Source organism: Cololabis saira, chromosome 6 (genome assembly GCF_033807715.1).
Source record: "Cololabis saira isolate AMF1-May2022 chromosome 6, fColSai1.1, whole genome shotgun sequence".
In the NCBI taxonomy this organism is placed as follows: Eukaryota; Metazoa; Chordata; class Actinopteri; order Beloniformes; family Belonidae; genus Cololabis; species Cololabis saira.
This window is the reverse complement of record NC_084592.1, coordinates 49,928,365-49,954,545: the sequence shown is the minus strand read 5'-3', so window position 1 is coordinate 49,954,545 and position 26,181 is coordinate 49,928,365. Positions and strand designations below refer to the sequence as shown.

Sequence of the window (26,181 nt, the reverse complement as noted above, 5' to 3'; positions counted from 1 at the left end):
CTGTCAATCATTGCTCCGCTCCTCCTCCAAACCTCCTCCTCCTCCAGCCATACGCTCACAGCGGCGTCGGAGAGTTAAGCCGGGAGCGACAGGCGAAGCATGCACGGAAAAGCAGGAGGGCGAACCAGAGCAAACAATCGTAAAAATAAAGGCATGCAAGCAGCAGTGTCCCCTTATCTTAAGTCCAGTCAGTGGCCGCGGGTCTTCTTAGCAGTTTTCCTCCGGTGATTAGAACAAAAGAGGCTCTAAACAGCTCCGTGTTAAGCCTGATTTATGGTTCCGCGTTAAATCGACGCAGAGCCTACGCCGTAGGGTTCAGCGTACGGTGCGCGTCGCCGCGTAACCCTACGCCGTAGGCTCTGCGTCGGTGTAACGCGGAACCATAAATCAGCCTTTATGGTGCGCTGGAGAGGAGAGGAGGCAGGGAGCTGGGTGGAGGGGGCGGTGATTTAGCGGGTCGTTACGTAACGGCCCGCCACCAAACCACATGCGCCGTTTTTGCATAATTATGCGGAAAATCCCAGAAAGCACACAATACACTGAATGTTAAAAGTTTGTTGTTTTTTGGGTGTAATTGATGTCAAGACACCCAACAAAACACAAAAAATCAAGAAAAATGTGTTTTTCATGTCACAATACCTTGTTGAAGTGTTGAAACCAGCCAAAACCAAACAACTAAATATTTTAGATTTTACACTCAGAATTTCAGAATAAACCAAGAATTTCAGAATAAACCAACTAACTAAAACTGACTTCCTCGCTAAGTGCTGCTTTTTAAAATTTACTGGTCTTTAGGTTATTGGTTCCTGGTCTTTAGGTCATTGGTTCCTGGTCTTTAGGTCATTGGTTCCTGGTCTTTAGGTCATTGGTTCTTGGTCTTTAGGTCATTGGTTCCTGGTCTTTAGGTCATTGGTTCTTGGTCTTTAGGTCATTAGTTCCTGGTCTTTAGGTCATTGGTTGTTGGTCTTTAGGTCATTAGTTCCTGGTCTTTAGGTCATTGGTTCCTGGTCTTTTTTGGGTATGAACAAAAAAATGTTGTAATGTAATGAATGTAAAAAATCGATCTTTAGACATACAAATCGATTTTTAGGAATTAATATGAGAATCGATTTAGAATTGGAAAATCGATTTTTTTTCAACACAGTAGTCGTGTTGGGCTGGTTGGTCGGAGCCCGTTTCCCCGTGTTTCTCCGCATTTCCCTGTTTCCCCGCGTTTCCCCGCGTTTCTCCGTGTTTCTCCGTGTTTCCCGCGATTCTCCGTGTTCCCCCGTGTTTCTCCGTGTTTCCCGCGATTCTCCGTGTTTCCCCGTGTTTCTCCGTGTTTCCCGTGTTCCCCCGTGTTCCACCGTGTTCCACCGTGTTTTCCCCATGTTTCCCCGTGTTTCCCCGTGTTTCCCCGTGTTTCCCCGTGTTTCCCCGTGTTTCTCCGTGTTTCTCCGTGTTTCCCCGTGTTTCCCCGTGTTTTCCCCGTGTTTCTCCGTGTTTCTCCGTGTTTCTCCGTGTTTCCCCGTGTTTCCCCGTGTTTTCCCCGTGTTTCTCCGTGTTTCCCCGTGTTCCCCCGTGTTTCTCCGTGTTTCCCCGTGTTTCCCCGTGTTTCCCCGTGTTTCTCCGTGTTCCCCCGTGTTTCCCCGTGTTCCCCCGTGTTTCTCCGTGTTTCTCCGTGTTCCCCAGTGTTTCCCCGTGTTTCTCCGTGTTTCTCCGTGTTTCTCCGTGTTTCCCCGTGTTTCCCCGTGTTTCCCCGTGTTTCTCTGTGTTTCCCCGTGTTTCCCCGTGTTTCTCCGTGTTTCTCCGTGTTTCTCCGTGTTTCCCCGTGTTTCTCCGTGTTTCCCCGTGTTTCTCCGTGTTTCCCCGTGTTTCTCCGTGTTTCCCCGTGTTTCTCTGTGTTTCTCCGTGTTTCTCCGTGTTTCTCCGTGTTTCCCCGTGTTTCTCCGTGTTTCCCCCGTGTTTCTCCGTGTTTCCCCGTGTTTCTCCGTGTTTCCCCGTGTTTCTCCGTGTTTTTCCGTGTTTCTCCGTGTTTCCCCGTGTTTCTCTGTGTTTCTCCGTGTTTCTCCGTGTTTCCCCGTGTTTCCCCGTGTTTCCCCCGTGTTTCCATGTGTTTCTCCGTGTTTCCCCGTGTTTCCCCGTGTTTCTCCGTGTTTCCCCCGTGTTTCCATGTGTTTCTCCGTGTTTCTCCGTGTTTCCCCGTGTTTCTCCGTGTTTCCCCGTGTTTCTCCGTGTTTCCCCGTGTTTCTCCGTGTTTCCCCGTGTTTCCCCGTGTTTCTCCGTGTTTCTCCGTGTTTCTCCGTGTTTCTCCGTGTTTCCCCCGTGTTTCCATGTGTTTCTCCGTGTTTCCCCGTGTTTCTCCGTGTTTCTCCGTGTTTCCCCGTGTTTCCCCGTGTTTCTCCGTGTTTCCCCGTGTTTCTCCGTGTTTCCCCGTGTTTCCCCGTGTTTCCCCGTGTTTCCCCGTGTTATTCGTGTTTCCCCGTGTTTCCCCGTGTTTCCCCGTGTTTCCCCGTGTTTCCCCGTGTTTCTCCCTGTTTCTCCGTGTTTCCCCGTGTTTCCCCGTGTTTCCCCGTGTTTCCCCGTGTTTCCCCGTGTTTCTCCCTGTTTCTCCGTGTTTCCCCGTGTTTCCCCGTGTTTCCCTGTGTTTCTCCGTGTTTCCCCGTGTTTCCCCGTGTTTTCCCCGTGTTTCTCCGTGTTTCCCCGTGTTCCCCCGTGTTTCTCCGTGTTTCCCCGTGTTTCCCCGTGTTTCCCCGTGTTTCTCCGTGTTCCCCCGTGTTTCCCCGTGTTCCCCCGTGTTTCTCCGTGTTTCTCCGTGTTCCCCAGTGTTTCCCCGTGTTTCTCCGTGTTTCTCCGTGTTTCTCCGTGTTTCCCCGTGTTTCCCCGTGTTTCCCCGTGTTTCTCTGTGTTTCCCCGTGTTTCCCCGTGTTTCTCCGTGTTTCTCCGTGTTTCTCCGTGTTTCCCCGTGTTTCTCCGTGTTTCCCCGTGTTTCTCCGTGTTTCCCCGTGTTTCTCCGTGTTTCCCCGTGTTTCTCTGTGTTTCTCCGTGTTTCTCCGTGTTTCTCCGTGTTTCCCCGTGTTTCTCCGTGTTTCCCCCGTGTTTCTCCGTGTTTCCCCGTGTTTCTCCGTGTTTCCCCGTGTTTCTCCGTGTTTTTCCGTGTTTCTCCGTGTTTCCCCGTGTTTCTCTGTGTTTCTCCGTGTTTCTCCGTGTTTCCCCGTGTTTCCCCGTGTTTCCCCCGTGTTTCCATGTGTTTCTCCGTGTTTCCCCGTGTTTCCCCGTGTTTCTCCGTGTTTCCCCCGTGTTTCCATGTGTTTCTCCGTGTTTCTCCGTGTTTCCCCGTGTTTCTCCGTGTTTCCCCGTGTTTCTCCGTGTTTCCCCGTGTTTCTCCGTGTTTCCCCGTGTTTCCCCGTGTTTCTCCGTGTTTCTCCGTGTTTCTCCGTGTTTCTCCGTGTTTCCCCCGTGTTTCCATGTGTTTCTCCGTGTTTCCCCGTGTTTCTCCGTGTTTCTCCGTGTTTCCCCGTGTTTCCCCGTGTTTCTCCGTGTTTCCCCGTGTTTCTCCGTGTTTCCCCGTGTTTCCCCGTGTTTCCCCGTGTTTCCCCGTGTTTCTCCGTGTTTCTCCGTGTTTCTCTGTGTTTCCCCGTGTTTCTCCGTGTTTCCCCGTGTTTCCCCGTGTTTCCCCGTGTTTCCCCGTGTTATTCGTGTTTCCCCGTGTTTCCCCGTGTTTCCCCGTGTTTCCCCGTGTTTCCCCGTGTTTCCCCGTGTTTCCCCGTGTTTCCCCGTGTTTCTCCGTGTTTCCCCGTGTTTCCCCGTGTTTCCCCGTGTTTCCCCGTGTTTCCCCGTGTTTCCCCGTGTTTCTCCGTGTTCCCCCGTGTTCCCCCGTGTTTCCCCGTGTTTCCCCGTGTTTCCCCGTGTTTCCCCGTGTTTCTCCGTGTTTCTCCGTGTTTCCCCGTGTTTCCCCGTGTTTCTCCGTGTTTCTCCGTGTTTCCCCGTGTTTCCCCGTGTTTCCCCGTGTTTCTCCGTGTTTCCCCGTGTTTCTCCGTGTTTCCCCGTGTTTCTCCGTGTTTCCCCGTGTTTCCCCGTGATCTCCATGTTTCCAGAGCTCAGCTCTTCTCCAGCACCACATCATTGTGGGTGTAAATGTCATGAGGCTTAGCGGCTAGCGGCTAGCGGTGGACTGAGAGAGAGAGGGACCTGCAGGACATGTTGGTGTCCTTTTATAGCCAATTACTGATGCAGCAGCAGCATTTACCCGTTGCTAGGAGACCAGAGCCAGATCACCGATCACAGCAAGAAATCCATAAATTCATCAATATTGTTGTCTCATGTCAACACTGACATTGTATTATTAGGAATCTAAATTAGGAGATGAGAAAGTTTCATGAATTAACTGTTTTATTTCAGGCTGATGTGAAATATTTCCCTCTAGAGACTTGTGTAGTTTAGCAGCTTCAGCTAACCCTAACCCTAACTCCTGTGGTGATAATCATGTCCAACATGAACCAACACAGAAACAGCAGACATGTCTCTCTCTTAGAGCTGATACTAGTTGTAAACTATAAACCTTAGTTTTCCTGTGGAAAGAGGAATTAAATCATAAAATAAAAAATAATTATGAATGATTAAGCTTTGTGAAAGCTTTAGCGGTAGCATCCGCTGCGTGTGAGGAAACTCTTGTGAGGAAACAAAACTCTTCAGATGAAAGTTCTGTATCCAGATAAATCCAGCTCTGATCTTCCAACATGGTGTCTCTGTCTTTATTCCTGGTGTCTCTGATATTCCTGGTGTCTCTGATATTCCTGGTGTCTCTGATATTCCCGGTGTCTCTGTCCCCAGGCCGAGGTGAGGACGGAGGTGCCGGTTGCCGTGCCGACGCCGCTGAGCCAGAGCGTCCCCCGGTTCTACTTCCCTCAGGGACGACCGCGGGACGTCCCCAGCGTGGACGTCCTCATCTCCAGGGTGGAGGACGCCTTCGCCCGGTTCCCCGGGGAACGGGCGTCGGCCGGGGACATGCCGGCCGTCGCCAAGGTGACGCTTATTTACTTATTTAGGTGTTTATTTATTTACTTATTTAGGTATTTAGTTATTTATTTATTTAGATATTTAGTTATTTATTTATTTAGCTATTTAGGTATTGATTTATTTATTTATTAGGTATTTAGTTATTTACTTATTTAGGTGTTTAGGTATTTATTTATTTATTCATTTATTTATTTATTTATTTAGGTATTTACTTATTTAGTTATTTATTTATTTAGATAGTTATTTGTTTAGGTATTTACTTATTTAGTTATTTATTTATTTAGATAGTTATTTGTTTAGGTATTTAGTTATTTATTCATTTTGGTATTTAGTTATTTATTTATTTATTTAGATAGTTATTTGTTTATGTATTTAGTTATTTAGTTATTGATTCATTTAGTTATTGATTTATTTAGGTAATTATTTATTTAGTTAGTTATGTATTTGTTTAGGTATTTAGTTATTGATTTATTTATTTAATTATTTAGTTCAATATTTATTTAGATATTTATTTATTTAAGTAATTATTTATTTATTTATTTAGGTATTTAGTTATTGATTTATTTAGGTATTATTTATTCGGTTATTTATTTATTTAGGTATTTATTTATTTATTTATTTATTTATTTATTTATTTATTTATTTATTAGTGGAATCAAGCGCCTGACGATCAGTGTCTGCTGATGTTTAAAATCTCATGGAAAATATTCTCCCCATCTGAGGAGAGTTGTGTGTGTGTCTGTCTGTCTGTGTGTCTGTCTGTGTGTGTCTGTGTGTGTCTGTGTGTGTGTCTGTGTGTGTGTGTGTGTGTGTGTGTCTGTGTGTGTGTGTGTGTGAGGGTGATGTGTGTGAGGGTGATGTGTGTGAGAGTGATGTGTGTGAGAGTGATGTGAGAGTGATGTGTGTGTGAGAGTGATGTGTGTGAGAGTGATGTGAGAGTGATGTGTGTGTGAGAGTGATGTGTGTGTGAGAGTGATGTGTGTGAGAGTGATGTGTGTGTGAGAGTGATGTGAGAGGATGTGTGTGAGAGTGATGTGTGTGTGAGAGTGATGTGTGTGAGAGAGTGATGTGAGAGTGATGTGTGTGTGAGAGTGATGTGTGTGAGAGAGTGATGTGAGAGTGATGTGTGTGTGAGAGTGATGTGTGTGTGAGAGTGATGTGTGTGTGAGGGTGATGTGTGTGTGAGGGTGATGTGTGTGTGAGAGTGATGTGTGTGTGAGGGTGATGTGTGTGTGAGGGTGATGTGTGTGTGAGAGTGATGTGTGTGTGAGGGTGATGTGTGTGAGAGTTATGTGTGTGTGAGGGTGATGTGTGTGTGTGAGGGTGATATGTGTGTGTGAGGGTGATGTGTGTGAGGGTGATGTGTGTGAGAGAGTTATGTGTGTGTGAGGGTGATGTGTGTGAGGGTGATGTGTGTGAGAGTTATGTGTGTGTGAGGGTGATGTGTGTGAGAGTGATATGTGTGTGTGAGGGTGATGTGTGTGAGAGTGATATGTGTGTGTGAGGGTGATGTGTGTGAGAGTGATATGTGTGTGTGAGGGTGATGTGTGTGAGAGTGATATGTGTGTGTGAGGGTGATGTGTGTGAGAGTGATATGTGTGTGTGAGGGTGATGTGTGTGAGAGTGATATGTGTGTGTGAGGGTGATGTGTGTGAGAGTGATTGTGTGTGTGAGGGTGATGTGTGTGAGAGTGATATGTGTGTGTGAGGGTGATGTGTGTGAGAGTTATGTGTGTGTGAGGGTGATGTGTGTGTGAGGGTGATGTGTGTGTGAGGGTGATGTGTGTGAGAGTTATGTGTGTGTGAGGGTGATGTGTGTGTGAGGGTGATGTGTGTGTGAGGGTGATGTGTGTGAGGGTGATGTGTGTGAGAGTTATGTGTGTGTGAGGGTGATGTGTGTGAGAGTGATATGTGTGTGTGAGGGTGATGTGTGTGAGAGTGATATGTGTGTGTGAGGGTGATGTGTGTGAGAGTTATGTGTGTGTGAGGGTGATGTGTGTGAGGGTGATGTGTGAGAAAGTTATGTGTGTGAGAGAGTGATGTGTGTGTGTGAGGGTAATGTGTGTGTGAGAGAGTTATGTGTGTGAGAGAGTGATGTGTGAGAGAGTTATGTGTGTAGAAATGGAGTGACGGCGAAGTCCGGAGGTTCAGGACGGCGTTGCGGCTCCGCGTTGGTTTAACGCAGAACCAGAATCCAGGCTTGATGTGTGTGAGAGTGATGTGTGTGGCAGTGATGTAACCGGCGTGTCCCCCGTCCCCCGTCCCCCCCGTCCCCCCGTCCCCCCCCCCCGTCCCCCCGTCCCCCCCAGGCCTGCGGCGTCCCCCTCTACTGGAAGCTTCCTTTGTTCAGCTCGGCTGGAGGAGACAGGACGGGCTTCGTGTCGGTCCACAAGTTCGTGGCCATGTGGAGGAAGTAAGACAGAGCTGCTGCTGTTCTCCCTGCAGACCCCCACCCCCCTGCTGCTGTTCTCCCTTCAGCATCAGCATCATCATCAGCAACAGCTGCAGCTGCAGCAGCTACTGCTGTTCTCCCTGCAGACCCCCCCCAGTTCCCCCCCGCCCCAGCGCTGTTCTCCCAGGAACCCCTGCAGCAGCTGGATGCAGTGATGCTGCTGCTGCTGCTGCTGATGCTGATGCTGCTGATGCTGATGCTGATGCTGCTGCTGCTGCTGCTGATGCTGCTGATGCTGATGCTGCTGCTGCTGCTGCTGCTGCTGATGATGCTGATGCTGCTGCTGCTGCTGCTGCTGCTGATGATGCTGATGCTGCTGATGATGCTGCTGATGATGCTGCTGATGATGCTGCTGATGATGCTGCTGATGATGCTGCTGATGCTGCTCCAGTGTTTTTTCTGGGATGGCTCTTTAGTAGATCTTCATTTCTGTTACTTCCTCCCCTGATCTGAGGGGGGGGGGGGGGGGGGGGGTCAGTGTGATCCAGCTGGATAATGAGGAGGGGGTTTATTTATTATTTTATTTATCGTTTTTACCGTGAGATACAAATTCTTACCGTGGGGAATTTTTTTGACGGTTTATCGTGAAAGGTAAAATATCACCCATTCCTAGTGTGATCCATCCATCCGTCTCCTCCCCCAGAACTCTGCTGACGTGTCACGACGAGGCGTCCAAGTTCATCCACCTGCTGGCCAAACCCGGCTGTAATTACCTGGAACAAGACGACTTCATCCCCTTCCTGCAGGTACCGCTTACATTTAACTATTAATATATATTAATATAATATAATATATTAATATAACTATTAATATAGATCAGGGTACCGGTCACTGTTACATTTAACTTTATTAATATCAGTCAGCCTGACGTGATGCTTGTGTTTCCAGGATGTGGTGAATTCCCACGCAGGCCTGGCGTTCCTGAAGGACGCGCCGGACTTCCACTCCAGATACATCACCACGGTAACCACTAACTAGATACATCACCACGGTAACCACTAACTAGATACATCACCACGGTAACCACTAACTAGATACATCACCACGGTAACCACTAACTAGATACATCACCACGGTAACCACTAACTAGATACATCACCACGGTAACCACTAACCAGATACATCACCACGGTAACCACTAACTAGATACATCACCACGGTAACCACTAACTAGTTACATCGCCACGGTAACCAGACTAGATACATCACCACGGTAACCACTAACTAGATACATCACCACGGTAACCACTAACTAGATACATCACCACGGTAACCACTAACTAGATACATCACCACAGTAACCACTAACTAGATACATCACCACGGTAACCACTAACTAGATACATCACCACGGTAACCACTAACTAGATACATCACCACGGTAACCACTAACTAGTTACATCACCACGGTAACCACTAACTAGATACATCACCACAGTAACCACTAACTAGATACATCACCACGGTAACCACTAACTAGATACATCACCACAGTAACCACTAACTAGATACATCACCACGGTAACCACTAACTAGATACATCACCACGGTAACCACTAACTAGTTACATCACCACGGTAACCACTAACTAGATACATCACCACGGTAACCACTAACTAGATACATCACCACCACGGTATATTCACCCCCTCACCCGTTGATCTGGGTTCATGTGTTCACCCCCTCACCCGTTGATCTGGGTTCATGTGTTCATCGTTGATCTGGGTTCATGTGTTCACCCCCTCATCGTTGATCTGGGTTCATGTGTTCACCCCCTCACACATTGATCTGGGTTCATGTGTTCACCCCTCATACTTGATCTGGGTTCATGTGTTCATCCTCCAGGTGATCCAGAGGATTTTCTACAACGTGAACCGGTCCTGGACCGGGAGGATCAGCTGCTCGGAGCTCCGGAGGAGCCACTTCCTGCAGGTGAGTCACGTTTATGTATATTATTGTTGTAGAACCAGAACCATCTGTAGTCCTGCTGGTTCTGGTCCTGTGTTAACATCAGTCCAGCTGGTCCTGGTCCTGGTCCTGGTCCTGGTCCTGGTCCTGGTTCTGGTCCTGGTCCTGGTCCTGGTCCTGGTTCTGGTTCTGGTCCTGGTCCTGGTCCTGGTCCTGGTTCTGGTCCTGGTCCTGGTCCTGGTCCTGGTCCTGGTCCTGGTCCTGGTCCTGGCCTGGTCCTGGTCCTGGTTCTAACCCCGGGTCTCGTCCCCAGGACGTGTCCCTGCTTGAGACGGAGGACGACGTGAACCAGCTGACCGACTTCTTCTCCTACGAACATTTCTACGTGATTTACTGCAAGTTCTGGGAACTGGACACGGATCACGACCTGTACGTGGACCGGGAGGACCTGGCCCGGCACAACGACCAAGGTACTATTACTACTACTATAGTACTACTAATACTACCACTACTACTACCACGACCTGTACGTGGACCGGGAGGACCTGGCCCGGCACAACGACCAAGGTACTACTACTACTACTATAGTACTACTAATACTACCACTACTACTACCACGACCTGTACGTGGACCGGGAGGACCTGGCCCGGCACAACGACCAAGGTACTACTACTACTACTATAGTACTACTAATACTACCACTACTACTACCACGACCTGTACGTGGACCGGGAGGACCTGGCCCGGCACAACGACCAAGGTACGACTAGTACTACTACTACTATATTACTACTACTACTACTACTACTACTACTGCCATGACCTGTACGTGGACCGGGAGGACCTGGCCCGGCACAACGACCAAGGTACTGCTAGTACTAATACTAATACTACTACTAATACCACTAATACTACCACTACTACTACCACAACCTGTACGTGGACCGGGAGGACCTGGCCCGGCACAACGACCAAGGTACTGCTAGTACTAATACTAATACTACTACTAATACCACTAATACTACCACTACTACTACCACAACCTGTACGTGGACCGGGAGGACCTGGCCCGGCACAACGACCAAGGTACTGCTAGTACTAATACTAATACTACTACTAATACCACTAATACTACCACTACTACTACCACAACCTGTACGTGGACCGGGAGGACCTGGCCCGGCACAACGACCAAGGTACTACTACTACTAGTACTAATATTACTACTACTACTACTACTACTGCTACTGCTACTACTACTACTACTACTACTACTACTACTATAGTACTACTACTACCACTACTACTACCACGACCTGTACGTGGACCGGGAGGACCTGGCCCGGCACAACGACCAAGGTACTATTACTACTACTAGTACTAGTACTACTACTAATACTACTAATACCACTACCACTACTACTATAGTACTACTACTAGTAATACTACTAATACTACCACTAATACTACCACGACCTGTACGTGGACCGGGAGGACCTGGCCCGGCACAACGACCAAGGTACTACTAATACTAATACTACACAGTACCTTTTTCCCTTCCCTCACTTCAAAGTTCCCACACAGATCACTCTGGAATGAAAAGCCTCCAGCGCCAGATTCCAACCAAAAGACTAAACATAAAAACAATTCCTCTACATTCCCCCCTGTGATCCTGAAAGATCATTAATCATTATCCATATTCCTCGACATACATAGTTCTCACACTAAGGGTATGTTAGTACAACTCCAAAAACTTCTTAAGGTAAAAGAATATCTGACATAAGTCTAACAGTAGTTCCATCCCACAGCGAGGATCACCACCTGAGACACTGTCCCAGCTGCTAAGGCGGCTGCATGACCATGACTCGAACCATCCCGGGACTGGCCCATCCTAATGGTTCGGTGATCAGTCACTGCGGGCCCCTCACTAGCTGACCCTTGCAGACATGGAAACATCCATCTCATTGTTATACATACATGAGCATGCAATCAGATATACTAGTGAAGGTTAATAACAGCACACATCAAACCATGTCTATTCTGTTCACACAGCTAGTTACTGGTACGCTAATGAGGATTGATCTTCTTTCTTCTTGTCTTCGGGTGTCAGGGGTAGACTACCCTGACACCTGTTCGACCCCTTCAGTATTCTGGTACTCCACATACTCAAGTATGTTATATCTTACAAATAACTTTCCTAATAATCATATCCTTTTATCTTATGCAGATATACTATATGTTTACCAATTTATATTTCTATCAATTTTATACGCCTCCCTCGCACTCCAACAATTTTGTCCACTTATACACCTTTATATATTACCAACACTACGAGTATACGAACATACTTTGACGACAACACAATTACATAAGACTACTTATAACATTCTTCGACACAAACATCTATTTCCTTCTCCAAATCGGGTTGACGTCACCCTAAGCGGGACTATTTTAATTTCTACAATTGTCACACTGTAAGCCTTCACTTTACAGTACATAAACTACTTAATTTCTTCTTTTAATCTTTAGGGCGGGAGGGCGAACCGAACGGTTGGGTTTTACACCAAGAACCGCTGCATCCCCAGTGGACATCCCCCTTTTAGAAAAAAAAAAGAAAAAAGATTTGTTATATCACCTCCCGCCTCCGACCGGGACCTGCAGTCTCAGTCCGGCCACTTCCTCCTGGCTGGCTCGCCAAATGTAGAGAATCCTCTTTGCGACCCCCACATAAACCAAGTTATTCCTACCCCACATAGTCTGAGTTTACCCCCCCCCCCCCCCCCCCCCCCCCTACTTAAGGGAAACTCCAGGTGCTGCTTCAATCTGGTTATAAGTCTAGTGTAACGACAGTAAAAGGTCGTGTGTGTGTTTGTTCCAGCCGTCTCCCAGAGGATGATTGACAGGATCTTCTCAGGAACCGTGACCAGGTGAGTGGACCAGGACCTGAACCCTGAACCCCGACTCAGAACCAGAACCCTGAACCCCGGACCAGAACCAGCTTGTGTTTCTCTCCAGGGACCGGCGGGTCAGAAAGTCGGGCCGGCTGAGCTACGCAGACTTCGTCTGGTTCCTCATCTCCGAGGAGGACAAGAGGACGGACACCAGGTGAGACAGTCACTCCTCCGCTGTAGCTTCCTCTCTGGTCCCTCACGTACAGTTACCAAGAACCAGTGGTCCATGGACATTAATATTTGGTACAGTTACCAAGAACCAGTGGTCCATGGACATTAATATTTGGTACAGTTACCAAGAACCAGTGGTCCATGGACATTAATATTTGGTACAGTTACCAAGAACCAGAGGTCCATGGACATTAATATTTGGTACAGTTACCAAGAACCAGTGGTCCATGGACATTAATATTTGGTACAGTTACCAAGAACCAGTGGTCCATGGACATTAATATTTGGTACAGTTACCAAGAACCAGTGGTCAATGGACATTAATATTTGGTACAGTTACCAAGAACCAGTGGTCCATGGACATTAATATTTGGTACAGTTACCAAGAACCAGAGGTCCATGGACATTAATATTTGGTACAGTTACCCCAAGAACCAGTGGTCCATGGACATTAATATTTGGTACAGTTACCAAGAACCAGTGGTCCATGGACATTAATATTTGGTACAGTTACCAAGAACCAGTGGTCCATGGACATTAATATTTGGTACAGTTACCCCAAGAACCAGTGGTCCATGGACATTAATATTTGGTACAGTTACCAAGAACCAGTGGTCCATGGACATTAATATTTGGTACAGTTACCAAGAACCAGTGGTCCATGGATATTAATATTTGGTACAGTTACCAAGAACCAGTGGTCCATGGACATTAATATTTGGTACAGTTACCAAGAACCAGTGTTAGTACTGGTTTACTGGTTTAACTGGTTTACTGGTTTACTGGTGTACTGGTCTCGTCCCAGTATAGAGTACTTACTGGTTTTACTGGTTTCTCCCCAGTATAGAGTACTAGTTTTACTGGTTTACTGGTGTTAATGGTTGTACTGGTCTCGTCCCAGTATAGAGTACTGGTTTTACTGGTTTACTGGTGTTAATGGTTGTACTGGTTTCTCCCCAGTATAGAGTACTGGTTTACTGGTTTACTGGTTATAATGGTTTACTGGTGTACTGGTCTCCTCCCAGTATAGAGTACTGGTTCCGCTGCATGGACCTGGACGGGGACGGGGTTCTGTCCATGTACGAGCTGGAGTTTTTCTACGAGGAGCAGATTCAGAAACTGGACAGTCTGGCCATCGAACCGCTGCCGTTCCAGGACTGTGTGTGTCTGATGCTGGACGCCGTTAACCCGGAGGTCAAAGGTCAGTTAAACCAGAGGTCAAAGGTCAGTTCATTAACGTCCTAACAGGACTGTGTGTGTCTGATGCTGGACGCGGTTAACCCGGAGGTCAAAGGTCAGTTCATTAACGTTCCAGGACTGTGTGTGTCTGATGCTGGACGCCGTTAACCCAGAGGTCAAAGGTCAGTCAAACCAGAGGTCAAAGGTCAGTTTACTAACGTTCCAGGACTGTGTGTGTCTGATGCTGGACGCCGTTAACCCAGAGGTCAAAGGTCAGTCAAACCAGAGGTCAAAGGTCAGTTTACTAACGTTCCAGGACTGTGTGTGTCTGATGCTGGACGCAGTTAACCCGGAGGTCAAAGGTCAGTTTATTAAGGGTTTAACAGGACTGTGTGTGTCTGATGCTGGACGCCGTTAACCCAGAGGTCAAAGGTCAGTTAACCCAGAGGTCAAAGGTCAGTTAACCCAGAGGTCAAAGGTCAGTTTACTAACGTTCCAGGACTGTGTGTGTCTGATGCTGGACGCGGTTAACCCAGAGGTCAAAGGTCAGTTTACTAAGGTTTATTAAGGTTTATTAAGGTTCTAACAGGACTGTGTGTGTCTGATGCTGGACGCTGTTAACCCAGAGGTCAAAGGTCAGTTTATTAAGGGTTTAACAGGACTGTGTGTGTCTGATGCTGGACGCTGTTAACCCAGAGGTCAAAGGTCAGTTTACTAACGTTTATTAAGGTTTATTAACGTGTTAACAGGACTGTGTGTGTCTGATGCTGGACGCGGTGAACCCGGAGGTCAAAGGTCAGTTTATTAACGTTCCAGGACTATAGCTGTGTTCCAAACCGCCCCCTATACCCTATATAGTGCACTACATAGGGTGCACGCCATTTTCTAGTGCTGTTCCAATTCTCTTCACTACTTTTCGTCCACTACCTCGTTCACTATAAAATACCCACAATGCACCGCAAAAGTTAGTGTACAAGCCATGTACCCTACTTTTTACTCCCGTATACCACAATGCAATGCGGTCATGTTTTGTCTGAGGAGAAGAAGAAAAAGAAGAAGAAAAAATGGCAGCTGAACAGGAGGCGGGGGACCGCGGGAGCTCTTTACTCGCTTATAAATGTAAGTTCACAATTTGCGACTTGTTATAAAAGTATATGCTTGTCTGTTATTTTCAAAGGGACAGATGATGATGTTGAGGGCCTGATTAAGCTGCGTATGCAGCATTACAGGCTCTTCTCGGGGCGGCGTAACGCCGCGTTTCATGGATGGGAGTAATAAGCACATTTCAGTGATAGCATTATGTTTTTCCTTAGTGGATTTTATCTTGTCAAATTATGCTGGTCCTAACCTCGAATTACCTGTGTAAATATGTGCATTGTACTCTGTAAATCGTGACAAAAGATGTAGGGAAATCTAACAATTATGAGGTTGATATGATGTTATTAAACCATGGTAAAGAAACAACATGCACATCCGCTTACCCTGTTTATAAGCATCTGAGAGCCATCGCATAAAACGTCATGCTTAATTAAATTACACTTGCATGGGAGCCCCTATGGTGTGCAGACCTTTTTCTTATTTTTCGTTGTTATACAATTTAAACAGTAACACGTAGGTATATTTAATATTGTATTTGATGGATGCATGAAATAAATACTTTTCTTGTATTTCTTAGGGTTGTCCTGAAAGAAATGGGGCTGGAGGGGGTGATATCCCCAAATGGGAAAATTAAAAAAAAAAAAAAAAAAAAAAAAAAACTTACAAGGTAAGATTTGTCTCTTTGTAAAAAACATTCTTAACTTGTAATACGTTTGCTTTGTGTTTTACAGTTGCTGTCATCTCCAGCTCCCTCCAGAATGATTCCCTTGGGTGGGGAAGACTGTTCTTAAGACCTTTTTTATTGAAGCTTTTTTCAAAGTAATAAATAATGAATTAAATTTTTTTATTGAATTCATATTTGTCTTTCCTGGTTGAAATGTTCCTTTTATGAGTTTAAGTTTGTTTTAAGGTATATAAATACAGGATGCTGCAGGTATTTTAGATGATTTATCAGTTAATTGCGTACATTATTTATTACTATTCAATGGTACAATGGTGATTCATTACTCTAACATTTTTTATTTATTTGTTTTAAAATGTTGCAGTGGAAAGCCGAAATGATATATTCAAATGTACAGTTACTCACAAGCAGTACTCGAGTTGAGGGGGGATGATGGGGGATGGCATCCCCCCTGAAATAAAAACGGTCAAAATCACCCCCCTTTCCATCCCTTATGTCATTTCATCAATTAATGTGGTTTTACTGCAATTTCAACATTTAGTCATCGCCAGAAAAATAACTTATTTGACAATTTTCACCTGTTTCAAGTAAATCTTCACTTGAAATAAGTAGGAAAATCTGTCAGTGGGACAAGATTTATCTTGTCATTACAAGCAATAAAATCTAGTTCCACATGCAGATTTTTCTACTTATTTTAAGTGAAAATCTACTTGAAACAGGAGAAAATTGTTGTTTTTTCCAGGGATGAGTCTTGTTTTAAGTGTAATGAGATTTTTTTACTAAAATGAGACATTTTAACTAGAAATAAGACAAATATTCTTGTTAAGATTGTGAGTTTTTGCAGTGATCCATGTTACTTATCCTGTGAAGGACAGAGTCATATTGATAAGTTCAGAAAAGTGTTTTTTATTGTTGTGTTTTGATGTATTTGATGTAAGCCCAGTGGATATTTAAAGCTTACAGAAGGCTGCATTTAACTGCTGCTATGTCATTCCTGCAGTATTTCTGCAGGTGTTTTGGTCACTGCTATTATTTGTAATATATTATATTATTTGTAATCAGCACAAATTATCTGTCCCAATATGATAAAATCCACCATCCCCCCTGATTTTATTTTACAACTCGAGTACTGCTCACAAGCCAATTCCCTGTCAGGATATGAGAAACCATTAAACACTCCTAACAAACTGAAATTACAGAAGTATTGTTGCAAGTACTCGAACGAATTAATCAATAATAACCGCAGTTGGTGATTAATGTAATAACTGGTTAATTAGTAATTTAATTTAACTCGTGTTAAATATAAATACATTGGTAATTTGAGACTTTTATAACTTTGAGTTGACGTAACTGGAGTTACATCAACAAGCAGGAGTTGTGCAAAAAGCACCCAAACAACCACAGGAATCATATTTCTTAGATGTATCAAAGCAATCGTGGGTTAAATGCCAGCAGCCAGTAGCTAACGGTACCGTCGGACGTACTAAATAGGTTTTAGCTCGTGCAATGTCGTGAGCAGTTATAGCTGAGGATTGGAACACACAACAGTAGTTGACAAAAGCACACTTCTACACCATTCATTTTCAACAATTTATTGACACAGAAGTACCAGATCCCGGAGCATGGTTCGGAGTGTTTACATGTTGCATGTCGCGTCCGCTACGTCACAGGAACATCCGGCGCATTTACTGACGCGAACACGTTAAAAAAAATTACGTTGTAGTGTCCGAAATCTCCTCTGGTCATCCCCTACATAGTGCACTATGTAGTGTACACTATGTAGGGAGTAGGGAGTGAGTGAACGAGTGGACGATTTGGAACACAGCTTGTGTGTGTCTGATGCTGGACGCCGTTAACCCAGAGGTCAAAGGTCAGTAACCCAGAGGTCAAAGGTCAGTAACCCAGAGGTCAAAGGTCAGTTTATTAAGGTTTTAACAGGACTGTGTGTGTCTGATGCTGGACGCTGTTAACCCAGAGGTCAAAGGTCAGTAACCCAGAGGTCAAAGGTCAGTAACCCAGAGGTCAAAGGTCAGTTAAACCAGAGGTCAAAGGTCAGTTAACCCAGAGGTCAAAGGTCAGTTAAACCAGAGGTCAAAGGTCAGTTAAACCAGAGGTCAAAGGTCAGTTAAACCAGAGGTCAAAGGTCAGTTAAACCAGAGGTCAAAGGTCAGTTTACTAAGGTTTATTAAGGTTTATTAAGGGTTTTTCTAAGGGTTTATTAAGGGTTTATTAAGGTTTTTCTAAGGGTTTATTAAGGCTATTAAGGGTTTATTAAGGTTTATTAAGGTTATTAAGGTTATTAAGGTTTATTAAGGGTTTATTAAGATTTATTAAGGGTTTTTCTAAGGGTTTATTAAGGTTTTATTAAGGGTTTATTAAGGTTTATTAAGGTTTTATTAAGGTTTGTTAAGGTTTTATTAAGGTTTATTAAGGGCTTATTAAGGTTTATTAAGGGTTTATTAAGGTTTATTAAGGGCTTATTAAGGTTTTATTAAGGGTTTATTAAGGTTTATTAAGGTTTTATTAAGGGTTTATTAAGGTTTTTTTTAAGGTTTATTAAGGGTTTATTAAGGTTTATTAAGGGCTTATTAAGGTTTATTAAGGTTTATTAAGGTTTTATTAAGGTTTATTAAGGGTTTATTAAGGTTTATTAAGGGTTTATTAAGGTTTATTAAGGTTTTATTAAGGTTTGTTAAGGTTTTATTAAGGTTTATTAAGGGCTTATTAAGGTTTTATTAAGGGTTTATTAAGGTTTATTAAGGTTTTATTAAGGTTTGTTAAGGTTTTATTAAGGTTTATTAAGGGCTTATTAAGGTTTATTAAGGGTTTATTAAGGTTTATTAAGGTTTATTAAGGTTTTATTAAGGGTTTATTAAGGTTTTTTTTAAGGTTTATTAAGGGTTTATTAAGGGCTTATTAAGGTTTATTAAGGTTTTATTAAGGTTTATTAAGGTTTATTAAGGTTTATTAAGGTTTTATTAAGGTTTATTAAGGTTTATTAAGGGTTTATTAAGGTTTATTAAGGGTTTATTAAGGTTTATTAAGGTTTTATTAAGGTTTATTAAGGTTTATTAAGGTTTATTAAGGGCTTATTAAGGTTTATTAAGGTTTATTAAGGTTTTATTAAGGTTTATTAAGGGTTTATTAAGGTTTATTAAGGGTTTATTAAGGTTTATTAAGGGTTTATTAAGGGTTTATTAAGGGTTTATTAAGGGTTTATTAAGGGTTTATTAAGGTTTATTAAGGGTTTATTAAGGGTTTATTAAGGTTTATTAAGGGTTTATTAAGGGTTTATTAAGGTTTATTAAGGTTTACTAAGGGTTTATTGAGGGCTTATTAAGGTTTATTAAGGGTTTATTAAGGTTTATTAAGGTTTTATTAAGGTTTATTAAGGGTTTATTAAGGGTTTATTAAGGGTTTATTAAGGGTTTATTAAGGTTTATTAAGGTTTATTAAGGTTTTATTAAGGTTTATTAAGGTTTATTAAGGTTTTATTAAGAGTTTATTAAGAGTTTATTAAGGTTTATTAAGGGTTTATTAAGGGTTTATTAAGGGTTTATTAAGGTTTGTTAAGGGTTTATTAAGGGTTTATTAAGGTTTTATTAAGGTTTTATTAATGTTTTATTAAAGTTTATTAAGGTTTTATTAAAGTTTATTAAGGTTTTATTAAGGGCTTATTAAGGTTTTATTAAGGGTTTATTAAGGTTTATTAAGATTTTATTAAGCTTTTATTAATGTTTTATTAAACTTTTTTAAGGTTTTATTAAAGTTTATTAAGGTTTATTAAGGGTTTATTAAGGGTTTATTAAGGGTTTATTAAGGTTTATTAAGGTTTATTAAGGTTTATTAAGGTTTATTAAGGTTTATTAAGGGTTTATTAAGGTTTATTAAGGTTTATTAAGGTTTATTAAAGTTTTATCAAAGTTTATTAAGGGTTTATTAAGGTTTATTAAGGTTTATTAAGGGTTTATTAAGGTTTATTAAGGGTTTATTAAGGTTTATTAAGGTTTATTAAAGTTTTATCAAAGTTTATTAAGGTTTTATTAAGGGTTTATTAAGGGTTTATTAAGGTTTATTAAGGGTTTATTAAGGGTTTATTTAGGTTTATTAATGTTTTATTAAGGGTTTATTAAGGGTTTATTAAGGGTTTATTTAGGTTTATTAATGTTTTATTAAGGGTTTATTAAGGGTTTATTAAGGGCTTATTAAGGTTTTATTAAGGGTTTATTAAGGTTTATTAAGATTTTATTAAGCTTTTATTAATGTTTTATTAAAGTTTATTAAGGTTTTATTAAAGTTTATTAAGGTTTATTAATGTTTTATTAAGGGTTTATTAAGGGTTTATTAAGGTTTATTAAGGGTTTACTAAGGTTTACTAAGGTTTATTAAGGGTTTATTAAGGGTTTATTAAGGGTTTATTAAGGGTTTATTAAGGTTTATTAAGGGTTTATTTAGGTTTTTTTAAGGTTTGTTAAGGGTTTATTAAGGGTTTATTAAGGTTTGTTAAGGGTTTATTAAGGGTTTATTAAGGTTTTATTAAGGTTTTATTAATGTTTTATTAAAGTTTATTAAGGTTTTATTAAAGTTTATTAAGGTTTATTAAGGGTTTATTAAGGGTTTATTAAGGTTTATTAAGGGTTTATTAAGGGTTTATTTAGGTTTATTAAGGTTTATTAAGGGTTTATTAAGGTTTTTTTAAGGTTTGTTAAGGGTTTATTAAGGGTTTATTAAGGTTTTTTTAAGGTTTGTTAAGGGTTTATTAAGGGTTTATTAAGGTTTTATTAAGGTTTTATTAATGTTTTATTAAAGTTTATTAAGGTTTTATTAAAGTTTATTAAGGTTTTATTAAGGGCTTATTAAGGTTTTATTAAGGGTTTATTAAGGTTTATTAAGATTTTATTAAGCTTTTATTAATGTTTTATTAAACTTTATTAAGGTTTTATTAAAGTTTATTAAGGTTTATTAAGGGTTTATTAAGGGTTTATTAAGGTTTATTAAGGGTTTATTAAGGGTTTATTAAGGTTTATTAAGGTTTATTAAGGTTTATTAAGGTCTATTAAGGTTTATTAAGGTTTATTAAGGGTTTATTAAGGTTTATTAAGGTTTATTAAGGGTTTATTAAGGTTTATTAAGGTTTATTAAAGTTTTATCAAAGTTTATTAAGGGTTTATTAAGGTTTATTAAGGTTTATTAAGGGTTTATTAAGGTTTATTAAAGTTTTATCAAAGTTTATTAAGGTTTTATTAAGGGTTTATTAAGGTTTTATTAAGGGTTTATTAAGGGTTTATTAAGGTTTATTAAGGGTTTATTTAGGTTTATTAATGTTTTATTAAGGGTTTATTAAGGGTTTATTAAGGGTTTATTTAGGTTTATTAATGTTTTATTAAGGTTTTATTAAGGGTTTATTAAGGTTTATTAAGATTTTATTAAGCTTTTATTAATGTTTTATTAAAGTTTATTAAGGTTTTATTAAAGTTTATTAAGGTTTATTAATGTTTTATTAAGGGTTTATTAAGGTTTATTAAGGGTTTATTAAGGTTTATTAAGGGTTTATTAAGGTTTATTAAGGGTTTACTAAGGTTTATTAAGGGTTTATTAAGGGTTTATTAAGGTTTATTAAGGGTTTATTAAGGGTTTATTAAGGTTTATTAAGGGTTTATTAAGGGTTTATTTAGGTTTATTAAGGGTTTATTAAGGGTTTACTAAGGTTTATTAAGGGTTTATTAAGGGTTTATTAAGGGTTTATTAAGGGTTTATTAAGGTTTATTAAGGGTTTATTTAGGTTTATTAATGTTTTATTAAGGGTTTATTAAGGGTTTATTAAGGGTTTATTAAGGCTTATTAAGGTTTATTAAGGGTTTATTAAGGGTTTATTAAGGTTTATTAAGGGTTTATTAAGGGTTTATTTAGGTTTATTAATGTTTTATTGAGGGTTTATTAAGGGTTCATTAAGGTTCTAGATCTGGTCTGGGACATGAAGCAGGTTCTACAGGTTCTAGATCTGGGACATGAAGCAGGTTCTACAGGTTCTAGATCTGGGACATGAAGCAGGTTCTACAGGTTCTGGTTCTACAGGTTCTGGTTCTACAGGTTCTGGTTCTACAGGTTCTAGATCTGTCTCGTCTCCGTCTCCAGGTCAGATTTCTCTGCGGGACCTGAAACGGTGTAAACTCTCCCACGTTTTCTTCGACACTTTCTTCAACATCGAGAAGTATCTGGACCGAGAGCAGAGAGACCCGTTCTCCGTCAGACGGGTGAGTGGAGGAACATTAGCAGCTATGTTAGCAGCTATGTTAGCAGCAGAGAGACCCGTTCTCCGTCAGACGGGTGAGTGGAGGAACATTAGCAGCTATGTTAGCAGCTATGTTAGCAGCTCTGTTAGCAGCTATGTTAGCATCAGAGAGACCCGTTCTCCGTCAGACGGGTGAGTGGAGGAACCGAGTCGTTAGCAGCTATGTTAGCAGCTATGTTAGCAGCAGAGAGACCCGTTCTCCGTCTGACGGGTGAGTGGAGGAACCGAGTCGTTAGCAGCTATGTTAGCAGCATTAGCAGCTATGTTAGCAGCTATGTTAGCAGCTATGTTAGCAGCAGAGAGACCCATTCTCCGTCAGACGGGTGAGTGGAGGAACATTAGCAGCTATGTTAGCAGCTATGTTAGCAGCAGAGAGACCCGTTCTCCGTCAGACGGGTGAGTGGAGGAACATTAGCAGCTATGTTAGCAGCATTAGCAGCTATGTTAGCAGCAGAGAGACCCGTTCTCCGTCAGACGGGTGAGTGGAGGAAACTGGAGATGTGTGGTCCGGATGGACCAGTTAGCAGCTAAGTTAGCTATGTTAGCAGCATTAGCAGCATTAGCAGCTCTGTTAGAAGCTCTGTTAGCAGCTATGTTAGCAGCATTAGCAGCTATGTTAGCATTAGCAGCTAAGTTAGCAGCATTAGCAGCTATGTTAGCATTAGCAGCTAAGTTATCAGCATTAGCAGCTATGTTAGCATTAGCAGCTAAGTTAGCAGCATTAGCAGCTATGTTAGCATTAGCAGCTAAGTTAGCAGTGTTAGCAGCTATGTTAGCAGTGTTAGCAACTATGTTAGCAGTGTTAGCAGCTATGTTAGCAGCTATGTTAGCAGTGTTAGCAGCGTTAGCAGCTATTTTAGCAGTGTTAGCAGCATTAGCAGCTATGTTAGCATTAGCAGCTAAGTTAGCAGCATTAGCAGCTATGTTAGCATTAGCAGCTAAGTTAGCAGTGTTAGCAGCTACGTTAGCAGCATTAGCAGCTATGTTAGCAGTGTTAGCAGCGTTAGCAGCTATTTTAGCAGTGTTAGCAGCATTAGCAGCTATGTTACCAGTGTTACCAGCTATGTTAGCAGCATTATCAGCTATTTTAGCAGCTATGTTACCAGTGTTAGCAGCTATGTTAGCAGCATTAGCAGCGTTAGCAGCTATGTTAGCAGCTGTGTTAGCAGCCTTAGCAGCATTAGCAGCTCTGTTAGCAGCATTAGCAGCTATTTTAGCAGTGTTAGCAGCTCTGTTAGTAGCGTTAGCAGCTATATCAGTAGCTATGTTAGCAGCGTTAGCAGCTATGTTAGCAGCATTAGCAGCGTTAGCAGCTATGTTAGCATCATTAGCAGCTATGTTAGCAGCATTAGCAGCTATGTTAGCAGCTATGTTAGCAGCATTAGCAGCTATGTTAGCAGCATTAGCAGTGTTAGCAGCATTAGCAGCTATGTTAGCAGCATTAGCAGTGTTAACAGCATTAGCAGCTATGTTAGCAGCATTAGCAGCTATGTTAGCAGCATTAGCAGCTATGTTAGCAGCATTAGCAGTTATGTTAGCAGCATTAGCAGCTATGTTAGCACCATTAGCAGCATTAGCATCTCCTTGTCTCCAGGATCCAGACTCAGACGGTCCTGAACTCTCAGACTGGGAGAGATTTGCAGCAGAGGAGTACGACCTGCTGGTGGCCGAGGAGGCGGCTAGCAACCCCTGCACCGACATGTGAGTCCTGCTGGTACAGACCGGATCAGACCGGTCCAGACTGGTACAGACCGGATCAGACCGGTCCAGACTGGTACAGACTGGATCAGACCGGTCCAGACTGGTACAGACCGTCCCCCGGGGGACGTTAGGAGCCTCTACATCAGGGGTGTCCAACCACTCAGAGACTCAGAGCCACGAATGGTTCCTGCAAACATCAACTACCCATGATCCTTCACTCTAACTACCCATGATCCTTCACTCTAACTACCCATGATCCTTCACTCTAACTACCCATAATGGGTCAAATCAGCAAAATCAGGGTGAAATAGGTTCTATCAGGGTCAAATCGGGGTAAATGCAGGTTTATTTGTTTGTCACATTCATCAAAAAGGGAAGTGGAGGAGCCGTAACAAAGTAAATCAGGGTGAATCCCGTCCCGACCGGATATTTGATCATTGTGTCCATATTCCATCCGTTACTATAGCAACTGTACAGTATGAGGTGTGGGGGGGGGGCCGCAGGCAGGTGGAAGCAGCAACGGGATGACCGGGGGTGGTGGTTGAGAAGGGGCAGACCGGGCCGTTACCCTGACCGGGCCGTTACCCTGACCGGACCGTTACCCTGACCGGGCCGTTACCCTGACCGGGCCGTTACCCTGACCGGGCCGTTACCCTGACCGGGCCGTTACCCTGACCGAGCCGTTACCCTGACCGGGCCGTTACCCTGACCGGGCCGTTACCCTGACCGGGCCGTTACCCTGACCGAGCCGTTACCCTGACCGGACCGTTACCCTGACCGGGCCGTTACCCTGACCGGGCCGTTACCCTGACCGGGCCGTTACCCTGACCGGACCGTTACCCTGACCGGGCCGTTACCCTGACCGGGCCGTTACCCTGACCGGGCCGTTACCCTGACCGGCCCGTTACCCTGACCGGACCGTTACCCTGACCGTTACCCTGACCGGGCCGTTACCCTGACCGGGCCGTTACCCTGACCGGGCCGTTACCCTGACCGGGCCGTTACCCTGACCGGGCCGTTACCCTGACCGTTACCCTGACCGGGCCGTTACCCTGACCGTTACCCTGACCGGGCCGTTACCCTGACCGGGCCGTTACCCTGACCGGGCCGTTACCCTGACCGGGCCGTTACCCTGACCGGGCCGTTACCCTGACCGGACCGTTACCCTGACCGTTACCCTGACCGGGCCGTCACCCTGACCGGGCCGTTACCCTGACCGGGCCGTCACCCTGACCGGGCCGTTACCCTGACCGGGCCGTTACCCTGACCGGGCCGTTACCCTGACCGGGCCGTCACCCTGACCGGCCCGTTACCCTGACCGGACCGTTACCCTGACCGGGCCGTTACCCTGACCGGGCCGTTACCCTGACCGGGCCGTTACCCTGACCGGGCCGTTACCCTGACCGGGCCGTCGCCCTGACCGGGCCGTTACCCTGACCCTCTCACTCCCATGCTGCAGGATCCGGTGTTGTGCATTCAGAGATGCTCTTCTCCACCGGCAGAGGATGCTGCACCATGTACAAAAGAGAAAAAAGAGAAGAAAAGGGGGGCAGCACAAGAAACTACATTGTTATGGTTGTATTGGTCTGAGTTCTGACCCGGTTCTCCTCTGTCCAGGTTGGATCGGCCTCTCAGCCCGTTGGAGCAGCTCGTCTCCTCCTCCGACCCGGTTCTGGTGAAGAGACAGTTCTTTGAGGTTCCCAGTCCGGACCTGGACCTGGATCTGGATCAGTACCAGTACCAGGACGAGGGCGACTTTGAATAAAGTCCAGACCCAGACCCGGGTCTGGGTCTGGACCCGGGTCTGAAGACTGTGTCATGTCCGGCTCAGCGAGGCTGATTCTCCCACAAACCCCGAACAAACAAGTTCCAACGAGGAGATTCCAGTCTCCGTCTTGTACGTCAGGACCGGATCACCGGACCAGGACCGGGTCACCAGGACTGAACCAGAATCTTCCAGAATCCAGAAGCTGCAGTGGTTCTGCTGCCCCAGCGTGACCTCTGACCCCGGCTCTAGCACGGAGCTAACACGGACAGTAAAGGTTCCTCCTCGGTGCAGAATCATAGTCCAGACTGTCGGTGCAGAACCGGACCGGATCAAACTACTGGCTCGTGTTACATTCCACTGATCGATTCCTTTGATTATGTAAAAACAGCCAGTTTAACACACACACACACACACACACACACACACACACACACACACACCTGTGTTCTTCATGTATATTTGCGGTGGATCTAAATCTAAATTATTAGGATGAATTAATTAATCTTGTACATATTTATCTTGTTGTGTAAACGACTTTTCTATGTTTGAAAGTTTCATGTAACAGAGTAAAAGTTTGGGTTTTTCTCGGACTTAATAAAACTTTTGTCATTGGAGGAGTGACTTCCTGCTGCACACACACACACACACACACACACACACACACACACACACACACACACACACGCACTGTGGTGTAGAGAGTTTTAGTCTGTGGTGTATTTAGTTTTAGTCTGTGGTGTAGAGAGTTTTAGTCTGTGGTGTAGAGAGTTTTAGTCTGTGGTGTAGAGAGTTTGTGTATGTATGTAGAGAAGCACACCAACCAAGACACTGCGTCTGTGTCGACGTGCTCACCGCCGGCTGAATAAAAACTCACTACTCACAAGCGGACTTCTGAACTGGTTTTGATAAATTCCTCAACAATTTGGTGCTGTGACCCGGATGACAATAGACTTCAATGGGAACTCCTTTTCCAGACCAACG

The 26,181-nt window shown here is 43.5% G+C and overlaps 1 protein-coding gene across 4 annotated transcripts in view; it reads left to right on the top strand.

Moving 5' to 3' along the window:
* Positions 1–25,790, top strand: part of ppp2r3b (protein phosphatase 2, regulatory subunit B'', beta) — a 52,750-nt gene extending 26,960 nt beyond the window's left edge. For 3 of the 4 annotated variants that reach the window (XM_061724249.1, XM_061724247.1, XM_061724248.1), the window contains exons 4-15: positions 4,813–5,004; positions 7,307–7,410; positions 8,093–8,195; positions 8,338–8,412; positions 9,295–9,381; positions 9,671–9,827; positions 12,237–12,285; positions 12,374–12,463; positions 13,506–13,681; positions 21,575–21,693; positions 23,326–23,432; positions 25,050–25,790. In XM_061724249.1, coding sequence (XP_061580233.1) covers positions 4,813–5,004; positions 7,307–7,410; positions 8,093–8,195; positions 8,338–8,412; positions 9,295–9,381; positions 9,671–9,827; positions 12,237–12,285; positions 12,374–12,463; positions 13,506–13,681; positions 21,575–21,693; positions 23,326–23,432; positions 25,050–25,197 — 1,407 coding nt within the window. In that variant the 3' untranslated portion in view covers positions 25,198–25,790. The remainder of the gene's footprint in view (positions 1–4,812; positions 5,005–7,306; positions 7,411–8,092; positions 8,196–8,337; positions 8,413–9,294; positions 9,382–9,670; positions 9,828–12,236; positions 12,286–12,373; positions 12,464–13,505; positions 13,682–21,574; positions 21,694–23,325; positions 23,433–25,049) is intronic. The other variant, XM_061724250.1, reaches the window with a different exon arrangement.
* The last annotated feature ends 391 nt before the right edge of the window (positions 25,791–26,181 follow it).